We start from the raw sequence: 17,623 nt of genomic DNA, 5'->3' as shown, positions 1-17,623 counted from the left end.
TATATATCTCTATCTATCTATCTATCTATGTATCTATCTATCTATCTATCTATCTATCTATCTATCTATCTATCTATCTATCATCTATCGTCTATAATCTATTATCTATCTCTGTATATCCTTCCTGAATTTTGTTGCCAGTGTAAATGACTACTCTGACCCATTCTTTGCATTGTTAAGATAAACTCACACTGCCTTCTAATTCTTTGATAATCTCGTCTTTCCCTTTTTACTGGTAGTGTCTCCTAATGCTTCCACAGTCCCATTTTCCCTTTCTGATGGTTATACTCCTTGGAAACTTCTCTGCCCTGTTACTGCATCAGCTAAAGCTGTTGTTTCTAGCATATTTGTTTTAGTTCTGTTTTTCAATGTAGTGGTTTCCATTGATTTGTAGTTAATTATGATGTTGGTGTTTGGTTTAGAAAATATACCCTCCACATGTCTTAAGAATATCCTTTTGTTTCTAGTTTACTGAGAGTTCTACATTTTATCAATACTGAGTACTGGATTTTATTAAAAATGGTGTATTTATCAATATGACTTTTTTCTTCTGACCTTTTGATATGATGTTATATTCATATGTGTTATTTGGACAGTACTTTTTTTTTATATGGCTGCATCTAACTACCTAGTACTATTTTTTAGGAATTTTACCTTTAAATCTATAACTGAGATCAATTGCTTTCACTTTTTAAAAAACGTTGCTTTGAGATTTTTTGTTCTAAAATGTAAACTTCATAAAATACATGCTTTTTTTCTTTTTTATTCTCTCAAACCTGCCACACAGTTTGGCATTATTTGTTCTGTGAAAATCTGAAGGCCTTTGTCTAAATATATTAAGTTCTTTGAAACTTTTTGGGAAGTAATTCAGACTTATCACCATGTTTAATATTTCTTCTTTGAGATGCATCTAACATTCACAAACTGTTTTTTGTGAAACTGATTGCATCTATAGCAGGCAGACATTTTAGTATTCTTAAACTACAGTTGGTATACTCTTATTATTATTATTTTTATTTATTTGTGGATTCTTTTAAAATAATCAGGACTTGGGACTAAGAGATGGCCCAGTTAGCACTGGCTGCTCTTGCAGAGGATTCAAATTTGGTTCCTAGCAGCCGCATGGCAGCGAACAATGGTCTGTTCCAGTTCCAGGAAATCCAACACACTCATCTGGTTTCTACAGGCATCGTATGCGTGTACATGCAGGCAAATGCTCATATGCACAAAATAAGAATAAACAACGAAGGTAATTAGGAATTTATTATTTCATCTTTAGCAGTATTACCTGGGCTTCATCTAGATAATTGCATTTCTGTCCTGTAGTCATTATTTCCCTTTCCCATTTTTCCTGTGATTGACTATTTTTCTTTCTTAGAAAAAAATTATCTTATACCCCTTTCTTCATTTCTTTTCTCCTGATTAATAATGGTATATTCAATGAGTTGAATTTTCCTATTACCATAGATCAAACTACTTCTCATTCATTTTTGGTGTATGGCTATTTTACTTGCATTATTTTAAGAAGTTAGACCTCTCAGTATAATTCTTTGGCTTTGAATTATACAATTGATTTATGGAGGATCTAGTCCCCAAGGACACCCTCCCATGACCTGCTTCCTTCAACTACGTGTCTTCTAATGTCTTCCTCCTGCCACTGCCCAAGAATTCCATCATATAACGCACTGAATCCATTTAGTGGCGCTTGTCTGCACATTTGTTTATGGCTGCTCACTTGGGATCAAATAACCTCCCAGGGAGCTAGTTCCTGGAAAAAACTGATTATCTGTCCATCAGCATCCATCGATTGCAACTCTTGATCTTGAGGTGGATCCTGTGAAATTTTCCCTTTCCGCCTTGATGTGTTCACTGATTTTGTTATTATGCAGATCTTCTTAGGCTACCGTACTATGGCGATTTCACGGTGTAGCTTCCCTATCCTGTGTAGAATGCACTAACTAACTAGCAACAGGTGTCTCATCCCTTGGCTCTTACAATCTTTCTGCTTCCCCTTCCATGATGCTTCCTGAGATGTAGGTGTAGAGTTTGCGTTGTAAATGTGTCATCTCAGGCTGGGCTATTCCACAGCCTCCCAGAAATGGAAGGTAAGACCCGATTGCTGAAGACACACCATTGTTCAGGCACAGGATTTGGAGGAATTAAGCTGGAACGAACCTGGAAGCCTCCTCCATGAGGACCAGCTCTCATAGTATCAGAAGGTGCTATGCAAGGTGCCAAGGGAGAAAACCAGTCAGTGAGCCTACCCAGCTGTAAGACCTATGAATCGCAACTATGACCAGCCCAGAACTATCTGTATTGATGCAACAGTGGCACTTTCATTTTGGGGGTAATCACCAGCTGTCTAGTTAGACTTAAGGCCTGTTCAGTAGGAGGGATTCCACACACGCACTATAAACATAGTCAAGTACACATGGTTGGAGATGTCATAGAGCCTAGAGGAGATCTATTACTGGCATTTTCCTAGACCAAAGTCATTTCCTACTGTATTCTGAATATTTATCTGTATATTCACAGACAAGTGGAGCTCTCAGCACTCATCCAAGAAGTTTCTTGGTGCAACGGACGGAGGTTATTACAAAGTTCCACAAGTGGTGAAACTCAGACTACTTTGATGCTATTTTGAAGCAAAAAAACAAATGAAGTGGACAGCCTTTGCCCCAGCCTCTTGCTGCCATGATGCTCTGCTCTGCCAGGTCTCAGAAACAGTGGAGTGGGCCATGACATACCAAGTGCCCTGAAACTGTAAGACAAAGGAAATTCTTTTTCCCTTAAGTTGTTCTTCCAAGTATTCTGCCCAGTGACAAGAAAAGTAGCAAATACGTCAAGGATAGTTTACGACTCTAAATGAACAAAACTTTCAAAATACATGGAAAATTTCTATTCTCCCCTGACATTTACTCTGAACATAGTCTAAAAGCTCTCTTATTAGATCAACTGTATGTGTGCATAGCGAGGGATTTCTATAACTTGGTTTTGAATTTAGCGATAATGTTATAGAAATGAAATATTGTAATTACAATAGCATTCTTACTTGTCAATTGTGCACCCATTAAAAATTAAAGCCTGTTGGAGAGTCAGGGCATCTTTGTAAAAGGAGGACGAGAACATGCTTCTGTGACACCAGGATCAATTCGTCCCACAGTCAAGCTTCTCTTCCTCTTTACAATGGCCAACACAAAGTTCCAGGTGTACATAATTAGGAAGAACACCCCCTCAACCTTTAGCAACAGAAATCATGCAATGAAGGTAGCATAACTGGATAGTTATGAATACAGCATCATAGTAGGACCTGTGATCAAACAGGCAAGTTCTAGCTGTACATATCTCATACTGCATTCCACATGAAAAGGCACGTGTAATCAGCTCCCATCACAGTCACAATTATTTCCAAACACATAAAGTAGTCTACTTACTGTTGTTATTTTTAAACTTTATAATTAGCCTCTAACTCTCCAATTGGATATAATTTTTCCTGAGATTTTTGTATAAGCTATATATTTCACAGAAAGAGCCCCTTATACAGTTAGAGTCAAAGTTCTTTTGGAAAGTTTAATACTCATATGTTTGACATATTCTCTAGGGCTTTGGGAAGTATGACTGAGAAGCATTTTTGGTCATTTTTCATGACCTAGCCAAGGCCTGCTGAATTCTGAAAATGAGCAAAAAGATGCCTGCAGACTTTTGAGGCATGAGACAATCAAGTTTGAGTGACTCATAGGCTATTTTAATGATGGAGTTATTTGAAAGTGAGCTCGATTTTGTTTTACCAAATGAGTTTTTTCTCAGAGGTGCAGGGTTTTCCAGGAAGGATAGCACAGAAGGAATGACCTGTGTCCATAGGTTTCAGAGCATATCAGCCATCTGCCCGAAGCCTTCCTTCATAGATGAATGCCCCTGTAGGAAAGCTTTTTCCTTAAATGAAGTGTATATGTGTATGGCTGGTCTAACTAACTAAGAGAACAGAATATCTGTATAAGACTTTCTTTTCTGACCAGAGGAGCTTAGAAAAAAAACAACCTAGGAAAATGAGCAAACATTTAAGTATGAATTATTTGTTTTGATAAAGGAAAACTTGCAAAGCCTTATCGGATGGCCACATCGTTATTCTTCAGTGTTTAGAGGAAATTAAGCAACGTTCCAGCCAATTAACAAACAGCTGTTGAATGTCTACTGTGTGATGAATAAATAAGCCTATTGTGCGTGAAGCAACCCTGTTGGAGAAAGGTTGACAGTCTCTAGATGAAACAGCTTTGAGGGTAAGTAAATGCAGATTGCAGTCCTGATCATCTTTCTGCCAAGTGTGCACCTGAATGCCTTTGTGAAGTCTGAACTGCTGATGAGGTGTGTGAAGATAATTGGGGGACAGTCACTAGAATTGCAAGACTGAGAAGTAAAGAGTGGGAATTCTTGGTTTAAATGTGGTGAGAAGATAAACATAATGCGGCTCTGTAATGGAAATTAGAACCTAAAATTTAGGATGAGGTTTGTCTATCTTGAGGCGAAATGGACCCAGGTTCAGTGCAGGGAATTCATATTGATTAAACACCTGACTCAACTTGTGAGTTCAGTTTTAGTTTTTTTAAACTATATTTTGCAAATAATGTTTATAAGCTAATTAGTAAATGTGGTTGTTATTTTTTTTCTGAAAAAAACCCCCCACAGATCCTTAAGCCATATGAATATATGAACCAGATGTGGTGGTACCTGCCTGTAATTTCAGCACACAGGAGGATAAGGCAGGAGGGCTGCCATAAGTTCAAGGCCAGCCTGGACTACAAAGTAAGTTGGGGGACAGTCTGGGCTATACACTGAAACTATCTTTCAGAAACAACCACAATGCTAGGGAGGATTTGGGAGAAAGGGGAACCCTCATTCTCTGCTGGTGGGATTGCAAACTTCTGCAGCCACTGTGGACACCAGTGTGTAGAACTCTTAAAAAACTAAAAATATCTACCATATGATCTGGTTTTACCACCCCTTGGCATATATCCAAGGACTCTTCTCCTATTGCAGAGAATTTATACAGCCATGTTTGTTGCTGCTCTTTTCAGAATTGCTAAGAAGTAGAAACAACCTAAATATCCCTCAAATGATGAATGAAGAAAATTTGGTACATTTCCACAGTGGAGTTCTACTCAGTGGTAAAGAAAGACAAAATTATGGAATTTGTAGGTAAATGGATGGAACTAGAAACTGATATACTAAGTGAAGTAATACAGACTCAGAAAAACAGTTGTGTATATTCTGTTTAATTTGTGGGTCTTAGTTCCAAATCCTTAGACATGAGTAGAAGGTGCTAGGGAAATGGAAAGGAACCATGGAGGTAAATGAGAAGGAGCCCGGGAGAGGGAAATAGTAGGAGACAGGTGTTATCAAGGGGGAAATGGGAATACTTTAACTGGGGACAGAGAAAGGAGGGTTATATTGGGTGGGGGGAGATAAATAATATATAGGTGGTGTGAAAAACCAGAGGGAAATGTATTAGTTCAAAAGCCTACTGAAAAATACACACATAGATATATACAGAAGTGCATGTATAGTCCTGAAGGCCATGTAACAGAAAAGCACAGTGCCAGACAGGTGAAACCTCTCTTCAAACTTTTGGTCAGGGGAGTCCAAGAAACTCCCCAAATGACACAGGCTATTGCCATAGCCCTTGATTTCCTCCTAGAATGTGAATATAAGACTCTATTGTTGAAGATATGACATACTTCAGACAGGACTTGGAGCAATGGAGCTGGAACTGACCTGGAGAGTAGCTTTCATGACCTGGAGAGTAGCTTTTTTTCCACCTTTTGGAGGATACTATACAAGCTGCCAAGGGAGAAAACCAGTCAATGGCCCTACCCAGCTATAAAGCCTCAAACACAAAGACAGCAAACTTTCTCTGTTAGTGCAGTCGTAGCACTCTTACCTTGGGGGCAATCAACTGTCTAATTGAACTCAAGGCCTGCTCAATAGAAGGCAACTCGTAAGGCACTGTAAACATAATCAAATACAGATGGCTGGAAAGGTCATAGATCCTAGAGAAAAACCTATTTTTGGCACATTCCTAGTTCAATGTAATTTCTTACTGTATTTTAAACATGTATCTTTATACTTATAGACACTCACTTAAAAAGCTTCTTTTTTCAACAGATGCAGATTATTATAGTGTTCCACAATTGATCAAATGAAGAGAATAAGTGTCTTTAAGATGTCCAGCCCTAAATGACACATCTACAATGCAGCCTCTATACCTAAAGCTCAGGGAACATAGTGGAACAGGAAACAGAAAGAATATTTAATGCATCTCTCAACTCTCACAAGCAAAGCTTCCTCATCCAACAGATGGTGGCTAACCTAGAAATCCTCAACTGGCTAAAGTGCAGAGAATAGGAGACCAGAGTGCTTGTCCCTGGGGAAGACACCCATAGGAAACCTCTGTCATCCAGGGCTCAGGGACCATTGCAGAAGAAGGGGCGGAAAGACTTGTCTCTCCTTGTAAGAGACAAGGGTGGTGGATGATCACAAGGAAAGAGTTTTCCAGGCAATTGGGAATTTGCTCACATGAATTTCAGCTATGGTGACAGCATGTACAAGACCCATGCACGCTCACACCAGACAAAAGTTCAACGTAGAACTGGGGAAGTGGGTAAGAAGCCCTAACCTTAGTTGAGGAACTATTGGCAACTGATGAATACGGGAGACGGAGAGTTGGTTTTCTTTAAGGGAGTCATGGTAGATAGGTAGACCAGGCTGCAGTGGATGGGCTCACACCAAAGTACATTTTGGGACACAAACTTGGCTTGATAGGCCCTAACATGTGCAACAGAATGCACAAAATTTGTTTGAATGGCTATGAAGGGGTGCAGATAAGGGTGGGGGGGTCTAAATATGATCAAGATGTATTATATGAAATTCACAGATTCAATAAAAAAATTTCAAAAACATTCAATAAAACATTTCAAAATAAAAAGATTACCTAGCCAGTTCCAGGAAAATCCAAACAAAGCAACAATATATGAATATAGATTTCATTCATAAATACCAAGGACAAAGTTCTCTGCAATGACTCCATGATTAATCTGCTGCATCTTCTTTCCATCTATGCCTTTTTAAATATTTAAATGACATTTGGGGAATCCAGGAAGTAACTGCAACTGAACAGGAAATTCGATGGATATTTTACAGTTCTTTGCTTGCTGTGTTCTGCAAAGCACTCTGCACAGTATCCTCTTTCCAATGTCTCTGGTGTTCTAGGCTCCCTGGTCGTTCTCCTCTTCTCTGATCACCCCTCTTTGTTGCTTCCTCTGCCTGGCTTGTCCAGGTCTGAGTTCCATTCCTTCCCTCCCTTAAAGTGGGACCTTTAAGGGGCAGAGCCTACTCAGAAGAGGCTAGGTCATTGGAATTAAACCTGGAAAGAGACACTGGGATGCAGGTCTCTTCCTCTCTCACTTCTTGGTCTATCATGAAGCAGCTTCTCCCTGGCCTATTCTCTTCCCACTTCCTGCACCACCTCATCTCTTCCATGGATTCAGGAACTGTGTGGCTATCTGCATTCATGTGACTCTTCCATGTAGCACGCTCCCAACCCACGCCAACTGCAGCTCTTCATGGAACTCCATGTCTTGTTATGCCTGGCTGATCCCGTTAGAACCCTAGACTTGATCTTTTTCTATGCAACTAAACATCAGATGGTTTGCAATCTACCAACCAACCTTAGACCCAAGCAGCCTTCTTGCCTTCTTGCTAGCCATTCGTAATGTTCTTCAAGCTATCAAATCCTGTTCACGCTAGGCAAAAGAGTTATCTTTAAAAGTGAAGTTGTCCATAAACAAGATTACATTTTCATCATCGCAGTAATTCAGATTTGTAAAATATAAGTTAATTTTTGTTAAACTAGATTTAAGCCCTATTTCTTAGTGTATATTTCTATTTTCTAGCATTTAAAATATGTGGTGTGTGTGTGTGTGTGTGTGTGTGTGTGTGTGTATGTGTGTCTGGCATGTGGAGGCCATATATCAACCTCAGGTGTCTTCCTTGATCACTCTTCACCTCTGGACTGAGGCGGAATCTCATGCTGAACATAAAGCTCGCCAATTTGGCTAGTTAACCTAGCCAGCTAGCCCTGGGCATCCTTCTCAGCCTCCTGAGTACTTGGATTACAGGCAGGCTGCCACACCAACCCAACCTTTGAACAGGGTGCTGGGGATCCTGACTCCAGGCCTCATGTTGCACAGCAAGCATTTTACCCATGGAACTATCTCCCTAGCTCTCTAGTATTATTTTTAAACAAATCCTCCTCAACTTAGTTGCTTTCAATTGTCTTACTAGCTGAGTAAACTTCATTATTTTATGTTTCTGATCTTCCCTTCTGCTGACTGAAGTCACATCAAAATTGGGGGTGAGGATGGCACACCAGCAGCTTTCTGGCATTAATCCATTTACTCTGTACCCAGTTACCAGTGTCTGCTGAGTCTCATTTATCTCTTGTCTGTGGTATCAAAGGCTTCTCCCAATATCCTTTCTTACTCCTGGGTTCTGTGCTGTCAAGTCTACTCAGATCCCTGTTTCCGGCCTCTTTTAGCTCTTCCTTGGGCACCTTCTTAGCTCCTATTGTGTGTGTAAAACAACTACGTTTCCCAATTTAGCTTTAAAGCAATGTTATAAAATACATGTTCTCCCTACATGTATAAGGAATAAAAGCCTCCAAACTGAGGCTTAAAAAAGTTTCTGAGTTACAATCATTTTCTGATATTCTTAGGTCCAGGGGCTGGAGAGACAGCTTAGTGATTAAGAACATTTCCTGTTCTTCCAGAGGACCTGAGTTTGGTTCCCAACACCCACGTTAGGCAGCACACAACCATCTTTAACTAAAGCTCCAGGGGATCTGATGCCCTTTTCTGGCCTTTTTGGGCATCTGCATATACATTGCATACATTCACACACACACACACACACACACACACACAAACAAATAAAAATAAATCTAAAACAAACACTGGCAGATTGACGAATAAAGTGAACAATTGTGATTTTCGATCCCATTCTGCTTTTTCAGGTCCACCAACCTTCCCTAGAAGAGCAAAGGAGGATGCTAGACAAGCACATCAGCTGCCTCTATCCTGCTCCAGGACTCTGTCTTCTACCTCCACCTTTCCTTCTGTGCAGTGGACTGGCATGAGGTACTAACCCAGGGGCCCCTTCCCTTGAGTTCCCACATCACCTGAATCCTACTGCCCAACATACCACATATGCAACCTTGAGGCAATCTACTGCCACTTGCCCTCCCTGGCCTTCAGGCACAGGTCCTGAGTAGCTACCAACCTACTAGGCTTTGACTTGTTGAATTTCATTCTTCTTATAGTAAGATGTTCTGGCCAAGGCCAGAAAGCAGGAGAGCAGGAGTATCTGAGAGCCACTGTGTACACAGCTGTTTTTGTTAAGCTTTACCACAAACTTGACTTTAAACAAAGTGGAATGGCAACTCATAGGAACTTGGAGATACTGTCCCTTTCCCGAAGGCCAAGCAAACAGCACCCTCACTTTAGAATTTCTTACTTCAGAGATTTCTTTGGCAAGGAAAAAATCAGAAGTTACATGAGGTCAGTGACTTTTCTGATCTTTGCCTGGAGCCACGCATTACAGAAATGTAGACTAGAGAGCAAGGGCTTTGGAGAAAGTGAAGAAAAATGAAAGCAGATTCTTCCAGAAGAATCTTGCAGTCAGTAGAGCCCAGTGGGTTGGGACTCCTGAGACTTTCAGTGCAGCCCCTGGGGAGGCTGTGGGGAAGAGGCTTCCTGTAGCATGGGTGAGCAAGGTTGAGACTTCACATCCTCTGGTTCCCAATCCTGCTGCTGCCACTGTGGGGGTTGTACAGGTCAGCAGGGATCATATCATAGGTGTCCAGACAGCAACTTTGTGGACAAATGACTGGTATGTGCTATGCCTGATCCTGGAAGACCCTAGGGCCTTTGCATATTCCTAGGGAAATGAGGGCAGATAAATCCTGAGATGGGGCAGAGTGTGACTAGAGATGATGCTGGTGAGGGTGTAGACAAATGGGAACCCTTATATATTGCTGATAAGCATGTATAGTCCAGCTACTATGTAAATCAGTATGAAGGTCTCTCAAAAAGTCCAAACTAGATCTATTATAGAACCCAGCTTCTGGGTATTTACCTAAAGGACTCTAAGTCAGTGTATCACAGAGCTACTGCATATCACGAAGCACTATTCACAACAGCTAAGTTATGGACCCAAACTCTGTGTCCAACAGCAGAGGAGTGGATAAAGAAAATGTGGTACATAAACACAATGGAATTTTTTCATTCATAAAGAATGAAGTCATATCATCCACAGGAAAATGGAAGTAGCTGGAGATAATTACATTAAGAGAATTAAACCAGTCTCAGAAAGACCAATAGTATATGCTTTCTCTTATTTTTGGTTCCTAGATTTCATATAAACATATAAAATCACATGGTGTATATATGACATAAAAGTATAAATGAAACTGTCTAGGGTACAAAAGGGGACTAGCAGGAGGAGGCAGTGATGAGATGGGGGTGGGGTGGGGACTGTGGAGAAATATGTTCAGCACACAATACATACTTGTATGAAGTTGTTCTATTCCACAGTGCTACATACAGTCAATAAGCACAAAGAAAGTAAAAGGAAAAGAGAAAATACAACACTGACATTTCCTGTGCATCTGGGTCTGCCTATCTGAACAGAGATGAGCAGGCTCCACACTATATTCCAGGATGCAGATGCTGATCCAAGAAATAGGGGTATTTCATGTGTTTGCTTTCTCTTGTAATCCTGCATCCTAGAGCTCTGCTCTGAGCTTCTCTTCTGGTGTCATAGGCCAGGTTTAGGTGACATTGAATGAAAGGGAGGAAACACAGTGGAAAAACCCCAGGAGAATAATGTTGGAGATGGAAGAGGTGGCTAGAACATTCTGGAAATATAAGCGTCTGTTTATAAGAAATGGAACAAAACAAAGCTTTCCCTTTCCTGAGACAGACCAGTCACTTTAGGTTTGTCACAGAATACAGGCAAGAGGCTAAGAAAGGCTCTGGCATGTGGTGCCCTGTGGGCAGCTCTAGCTCTACTGATTTTACCTGAGAGGTGTTGCTGAGAAGAAACCCGCCTGTTAATTGGCTTATAAGGACAGACTCCGAGATAAAGTGGCTTCAGTTGCTGGGACAAAATCATTTCATTCAATTTTTTCTGTAGAATGAAATATTCTTCAGATAACTTGGATATCTAAAAAGAAGGCCATAGGTCAGATTAAATCAGAGACAAGAGTTCCGAGGGCTCCACAGGTATACTGGAGGGAGGTCAGTCCTTATTGGTACTGCTTGGGACTGTTCCAGTTCTTCTCCAAGATCTACCCTGTCCCGGGGTCTAGTGAGGTTTTACATAACCTGTGGCTTTAGACACTTGTTCCTTCACATTTTTCGTTAGCAACTACAAACCTGAGGTGCTACAGGGAGCATCAGTCCTGGTCAAGTTTTTTTTAAGCCTTTCCTGAGGCTTTTAAAATCTGATTTCTATACTTACTGTGTTGCTGTGACGGTCTCTCTGCTTCTATCTGAAGAGGCCCCTGCTGACCTTTGGCTGTATTGAGTCTTCCTAGATCTCTGAGTCTTCTTGACCTGACTGTAAGCCACTTTCTGATGGGTTCCACCTCGACTCTCTCCCCCACTCCCACCCTCCCACCCCTACCATCCATCTCCTCCACATTTTGTCCCCATCAACCTGGCTCTCTTGATAGGGTGAGTATGGGGTTCATGATTTTCCGCCTCTAGCTTTATGCGTGTGGGAGTGTTGAATCCACATCTATGGTGTTACTAACCAGCTCTGCATGATGAACTGGTAAATTTAGGTGTCTTCAGCATTTCAGTTGCATATCAACCTTGGGTTTCCAATCCCTGGTTTGACCTTCAGTGAGCAAATTTATGCAACAGAGAAAAGAGCTGCATGCATGTGAGATTTAAAAATGGTGCAGCAAGGGTCTGGGGAAGCTAATCCATAGCACATCTCCATTGACAGCTAAAGGGCAGAGATGTTTGGGCCAAACCACTAGCATTAAGGCAGAGATCAAGGAAGATATTTTGCTTTCTCAGGGCTCAGCTCCCAAAAGGGACAAAACTCAGTTTAACGGCTCAGAGACATTAGATAGCCCTGCTCTGACTACCCCATTGTAGGACTTCCATTATTTACCACACCACTGACCACTCTGGTAATTCCTGTATTTCAGAGGTCATCTAGTTAGCATCTTTCATTTTACACAGGTTGAAGGAAAAATGCTGACACAGAAAGTAATTTTCTTAAGGTCAAACACTTAGAAAGAGAGCAGGAAGTGGCATTAGCAGGTGCTGACTCCTATGGTCCATCCTTGGCTTGTGCTTTTTAAGGTGATGGATACCCATGGGATGATCTAAAGCCCACTCCTTCCTATGTTCCCTTCAAGAAGTCCCAGAGACATACCTATACTCTCCAAAAGGTGTGTGTGTGTGTGCTTTTTCTTTAGTCATCCTTTATTGTCATGAGACTTTCATGTTCATCAAACACGTGCCTCACTTTGACACCTAATTATGCCAAGCAAACTGAAATTTGAGGAAGGCAGAAAGCACATGCTTTAGGCTATTAAAAAACTTAAACTTTTTAAGCAATAACAAATGATATCATATATATGATTTATAATAGCCAACTGAAGCATTTAGCAAGAAACATAAACTAATGTGTAGAGTCCTGGCAGCACCAGGCTTCTAGCTCACCGTGCTTCATTTTTGTCATAGTTTATTGGCATAAATGTATGAAGCTATTTGAATAGCATGGTCCTTAAGAAAATTTATTTAAAATGTCTCACAAACACAAATGAAACAATTTCCTAGTTATTTACTACTTATGTAATTTAGTTATTGGGTAGGTAGCAGAGATTTTTATTAGTAAATGAATTATTTACATACCTGTTTTGAAAAAATTGCCAAATCACATGCTTCTTTTTCTGAAGTTGCTTTTGAGTCTCTGTCATCCATCTTGATGTGTTGGGTTTCCTTATGTTTTGTGGGACAGGAATAGACATGGTGAGTGTTTCTTGCTACTTCTGTTGGCGACACAATAATCTTTTGATTCTTAAAGGAAGGCAGTAGTCTGTCCTTCCTCAATTGCTGTCTTTGATTGAAACCTTGGTATTTTCTCTGAGTGAACACAGCAGCCTTCTCCTCTTCCTGGGCCTGAATCCCTGACCCAGTGTGCTTCTCCTCTGCCACCCCGGGCAGGTGATGACCTCTCTCCTGATTGCACATCTCTGTATTCTGGGTAACCACAGAGGACTTCTTTTCTTTTTCTTTGCTAGTTGTATTTTGATAAACTGGCCTATGGCTAAGACAAGGTTCCAAAGTTTTCCTCCAGTAAAGCTCCTTCTCAGCTATCCACAGTCCTGGGCAGCTGGGCATTTCCCATATTTCCTTCCCTTCTAGACATGTTGCTTTTGATTCTTCACAGTTCCTTTGTTCTGTGTACCACTGATAGTAGCTCTGGATCACAGGGTCCCCTTTCTCATGTTTCCCTGTCTTCCTGCTTTCTTCCAGGTCCTGTGTATACTTCTGCATGGAGCTCACTTCTTCCCAAGGGTCTCCTACAATGAACAGTTCTTGATGAGGCTCTTCTCTGTACACATTACTCACTTTCTTCTGAGTTTGACACCTGTTGTTGCTCTCAACACCATTAGTGGCTTTATTCAAAGCTGTGGAAGTCTTCCCTATGGATGGGCTCCCTTTATTGTTTGGAGATGAAATGTTGGATTCATTAGCAAACACTGCATTTTCTGTCTGTTTCTTCACAAAAGACTCCCTGTGTAAAACATATATGAGATGACGCTAAACTAGAGCTTATTACTTTTGTTACTTGCTACATGCAACATCACTTTGTGAAGAAAGTCAAAAAGAACAAACAAGCCTCACAATAAAAATCAAGTCTCATTAATCAAGTGTTTCTAAAATGTTCTTTTTACTGACAACTGGGATGGCTATTCAAATAAGAAAATCAGTTTCAACTGAGAGAAACAGATGGGCATGAGAAGAACTGTAGTTTTCTTAGACGAGGCACCAAAATTCTACACATGATCAAGCCAGTCAAAAATCCAGCATAGATGGGGGGGGGGAGCTCATGAAGGCCCATCTCCAGCTGGGGAGTTTGGAAGTGAAGGCTGCTGGAACAGAGAAGTGTTCCCTGTTGGGTTGCTTATGCTCCAGTGGATGACCTACATCCACGCACATAAGGACAGCACTGATTGGAGTTATGAAAAGGTGACATGAAGTTGGGAGGGAGATGTGGAGGTCGTGGGGTAAGGGCAGGAATGAGAGGTGATCTGGGAAGAGAAGGGGAGGGAATAGAAAGCCTGGTGTGATCAAAATACCTTGAATACATGTATGGGATTCTCAAAGAATGAATTTTAATGGACTTTTTTGGCATTTCATACATCTTGATCATATTAACCCCCCCATCTCTACCTCCTCATAGCTGACCCCACCAGTTTTCATGCATTCTTTCATATATGCTAATGAATTTTAAAATTTCAAAACAGTTCTAGAGAGAGGGATAATAGGATACAAGGGCTGTGAAGGGGGAAAGGAGAAAACGAGGAGGGTTGACTAACAAGAAGGGGGAGGAATGATAATTCAGATGGGAGGGAGAAAGGAGAGGTAAATAACACTGTGTGTTTGAAAAGCCATAGAGGAACATATTACTTTATAAGCTTATTTAAAATTTATGTATAGTCAAAATGTATATATACTTAAATGTTATACCACAGGGTGACAATGCTTCCTATACAAGTCGTAGACTGCCCAACAAAAACCCCAGTGCTGGGTTTGGAAAACCTTGTTTTGTTTTGAGTTGTTGTTGGTGGGGTGGGGATATTCAAGAGACTCCTAAAAATAATATAGACTATTGCCATTGCCTTTGGTTGCTTCCAAAAACTTGAAGATTAGACTCAATTGCTGACGATGCCCTTTGGTCACAGGACTTGGAGGAATAGAGCTGGAACTGACCTGGAAACCTCTTCCAGCTCTTACAGTGTCAGAAGGTGTTATCCAAGCTGCCAAGGGAGAAACGCAATCAGCAGTCCTACCCAGCAGCTGTAAAACCTGTGAACCACAACAAGGATGGATCCAGCAAGATAATCCCAATGATGTCATATGGCACTTTTGTCTTGGAGATAACCAATAGCTGTCTAATGGGACTTAAGGGCTGCTCAACTGGAGGGAATTCATGCCTTGTACTTTAACCTAGAAGAGAACCTACTACTGCCATTTCCCTAAACCAATATAATTTCTAACTGTATTCTAAATACTTATCCTTACATTCACAGATAAATGTAGCTCTCACCCCTCATTAAAAAAGATGCCTTTTGTGTGAGTGTGGCAAAACCACCTACCAAGACCACTCCTTGAATAGAAAACAGTTTATGGGGCAAACTGCCCGACTGTCTTACAGAAGCAGAGAACAGCAGCTTAGTGGGGGCAGGAAAATGGGTTTTATAGGTTTATTGGAGACCCAAGGGACAGGTCCCTTTACCCTAGAAGAATTTTCCATATTAGGGTAGAACAGGGGATCAGGGGCAAGCATGATGGGGTATGGGGGGTGATCTATGGTTGATGTAAGTAGGCCGGTTTATAGGTATAAGATGTTTTCCTGCCTGTGGTGGTTGGGTCATTAGGGATGAACAAGGAAACTATGGTTTCCTGATAAATAAAAGCCCTTGTGTCAAAAAGTTTCTGAGAAATGTTAAGTTTGAGTTTCTGTTTCCTGGTAGATACTTCCATCACAGAGGCATTGGCCTCTGTGTCCTCTGTGTCACCCTCTTAGGATCCTGCTTGTGACCTAACATTTTGCAGCAGACAGAGTCCATTAAAGAGATCCACAACTGGTTAAACTGCAGAGAGTAAGCGACTGTGGGATGCCCAGCCCCAACTGGTACAGCTACAATGCAGCTCTGACACCTAAGGCTCAGGAAACTTTGCAGCAGAGGACCGTGGAGAGACTGTAGGAGCCAGAGGACCAGGACACCTGCTGCTGGATCGCTGTGTCTTCCAGACATGACAGGGAAGCTGCACTCATGAAATTTCAACATTATGCATGTCTATACAAGACCTGCATAATGACAGAACCAGTTGACATGCCAATGTGGATGGGGAAAACTGCATAAGGTCTCATCTCTAGATGAAGACCTACAGGCAATCCCTCTCCTGCTGAGAGAGGGAGAATCAGTTTTCTCTAGGGATGAGATCCTTGATAGGTTATCCAGTCCCAAGTGATCAACCCTAAACACATGTACATATGAGCAACACTACATGGACTCACTAGGTTTTATATCTACATATCTGTATCTGCATCATCCATATCCACATCCAGATCTAGATCTGTAGCTATCTATTATGGGAATGACTATTTCTGGGAATCACAAATTGAAGTTTTGCAAGTTAATCATATGCTTTGAGATTATTTAGAACTATGTATTCAATCCATTTTCCTACTGTACACTCAGCTTGTCTAAATTTAACTGACCTGTAAGAAAAACAAGGTAATCAATCTTCCGAAGCTTTGGACTGCTGATGTAATTCACCCTTACAAGCTAAGTTGAATGCACAGCTTTGCTCTCATACCATGTACTCTGTTGTGACTCTGTTATACCCCGACTCAGAACAATGTAGGTGTGTGTGAGATGTGGCAATTAGACCTAAGACCACCCCTGAAAGTAGCAATAATGTTGAAAACAATATATCCCACATGTGCCAGAAGCAACACATGGGCCTGGGTTGATGATATCTGTTTGTGGCTTTGTATGTTGCTCTCAGACAGTAGGGTCAGGAAAATAACTTTTTCCTTTATAAGATCTGGGTAAAGATTCCTGGAGATGTAACCCAGTGTGTTGGCACACACCTTTAATCCCAGCCCTTGGGAGGCAGAGGCAGGTAGATCTCTGAAATTGAGGCCAGCCTGGTCTATACAGTGAGCTCCAGGCTAGCGGAGGCTATAGGGAGATTCTATTAAAAAAAAAAAGATTCTTATAGACAAAGTTCCTCATTCCTTCCCCATACCCCAACTGATGTCCAATAAATAGAAGAGGAGACCCCTTGTTCATGATGAGAGAACAGTTTTGAGAGAGATCAGAACTCCTCAGAACAGATCGTGCTCCTTCTTGGTTAAATGACTCCAAGAGGCAGTTTTTATGTAGCATCACTACAATGTATATAGATGTGTGTGTGTGTGTGTTTGTGTGTGTGTATGTAACAATAGTAATCATAGAAGGGGTCATGAAGTTGAGAAAGTGTGTGTGGGGTTCGGGAGGGATTGGAGCGGAGAGGTCAAAGTGGTGCAGGTATTGTATGAAAGTCTAACAAATCTAAATAAAAATTGCAAAAATTCTAGCAATCAGTCTTTTCAAAATATAACCTTTATTGGGTCTGGAGAGAGATATGGCTCAGCAGGTAAGAGCACTGGTTGCTCTTGTAGAGGACCTGGGATCGATTCTCAGCACCCACATGGTGACTAACAACCATCCATAACTCCAGCTCCAGGGGAATCTGACACTTTTCTGACCTCT

The 17,623-nt window shown here is 41.1% G+C and overlaps 1 protein-coding gene across 1 annotated transcript in view; it reads right to left on the bottom strand.

The window, feature by feature from the left end:
- Myo3a (myosin IIIA) overlaps positions 1-17,623 on the bottom strand; it is a 256,799-nt gene that overhangs the window by 34,558 nt on the left and 204,618 nt on the right. The window contains exons 28-29 of the mRNA XM_008831744.1: positions 12,984-13,869; positions 11,130-11,274 (exon numbers count right to left, since the gene is read on the bottom strand). Of these exons, the coding sequence (XP_008829966.1) occupies positions 11,130-11,274; positions 12,984-13,869 (1,031 nt within the window). The remainder of the gene's footprint in view (positions 1-11,129; positions 11,275-12,983; positions 13,870-17,623) is intronic.

The sequence above is a fragment of the Nannospalax galili genome, unplaced genomic scaffold, assembly GCF_000622305.1.
Source record: "Nannospalax galili isolate Female #2095 unplaced genomic scaffold, S.galili_v1.0 scaffold14, whole genome shotgun sequence".
Lineage (NCBI taxonomy): Eukaryota > Metazoa > Chordata > Mammalia > Rodentia > Spalacidae > Nannospalax > Nannospalax galili.
The sequence above is the reverse complement of the archived record's forward strand: the minus strand, read 5'-3'. Positions and strand labels throughout refer to the sequence as shown.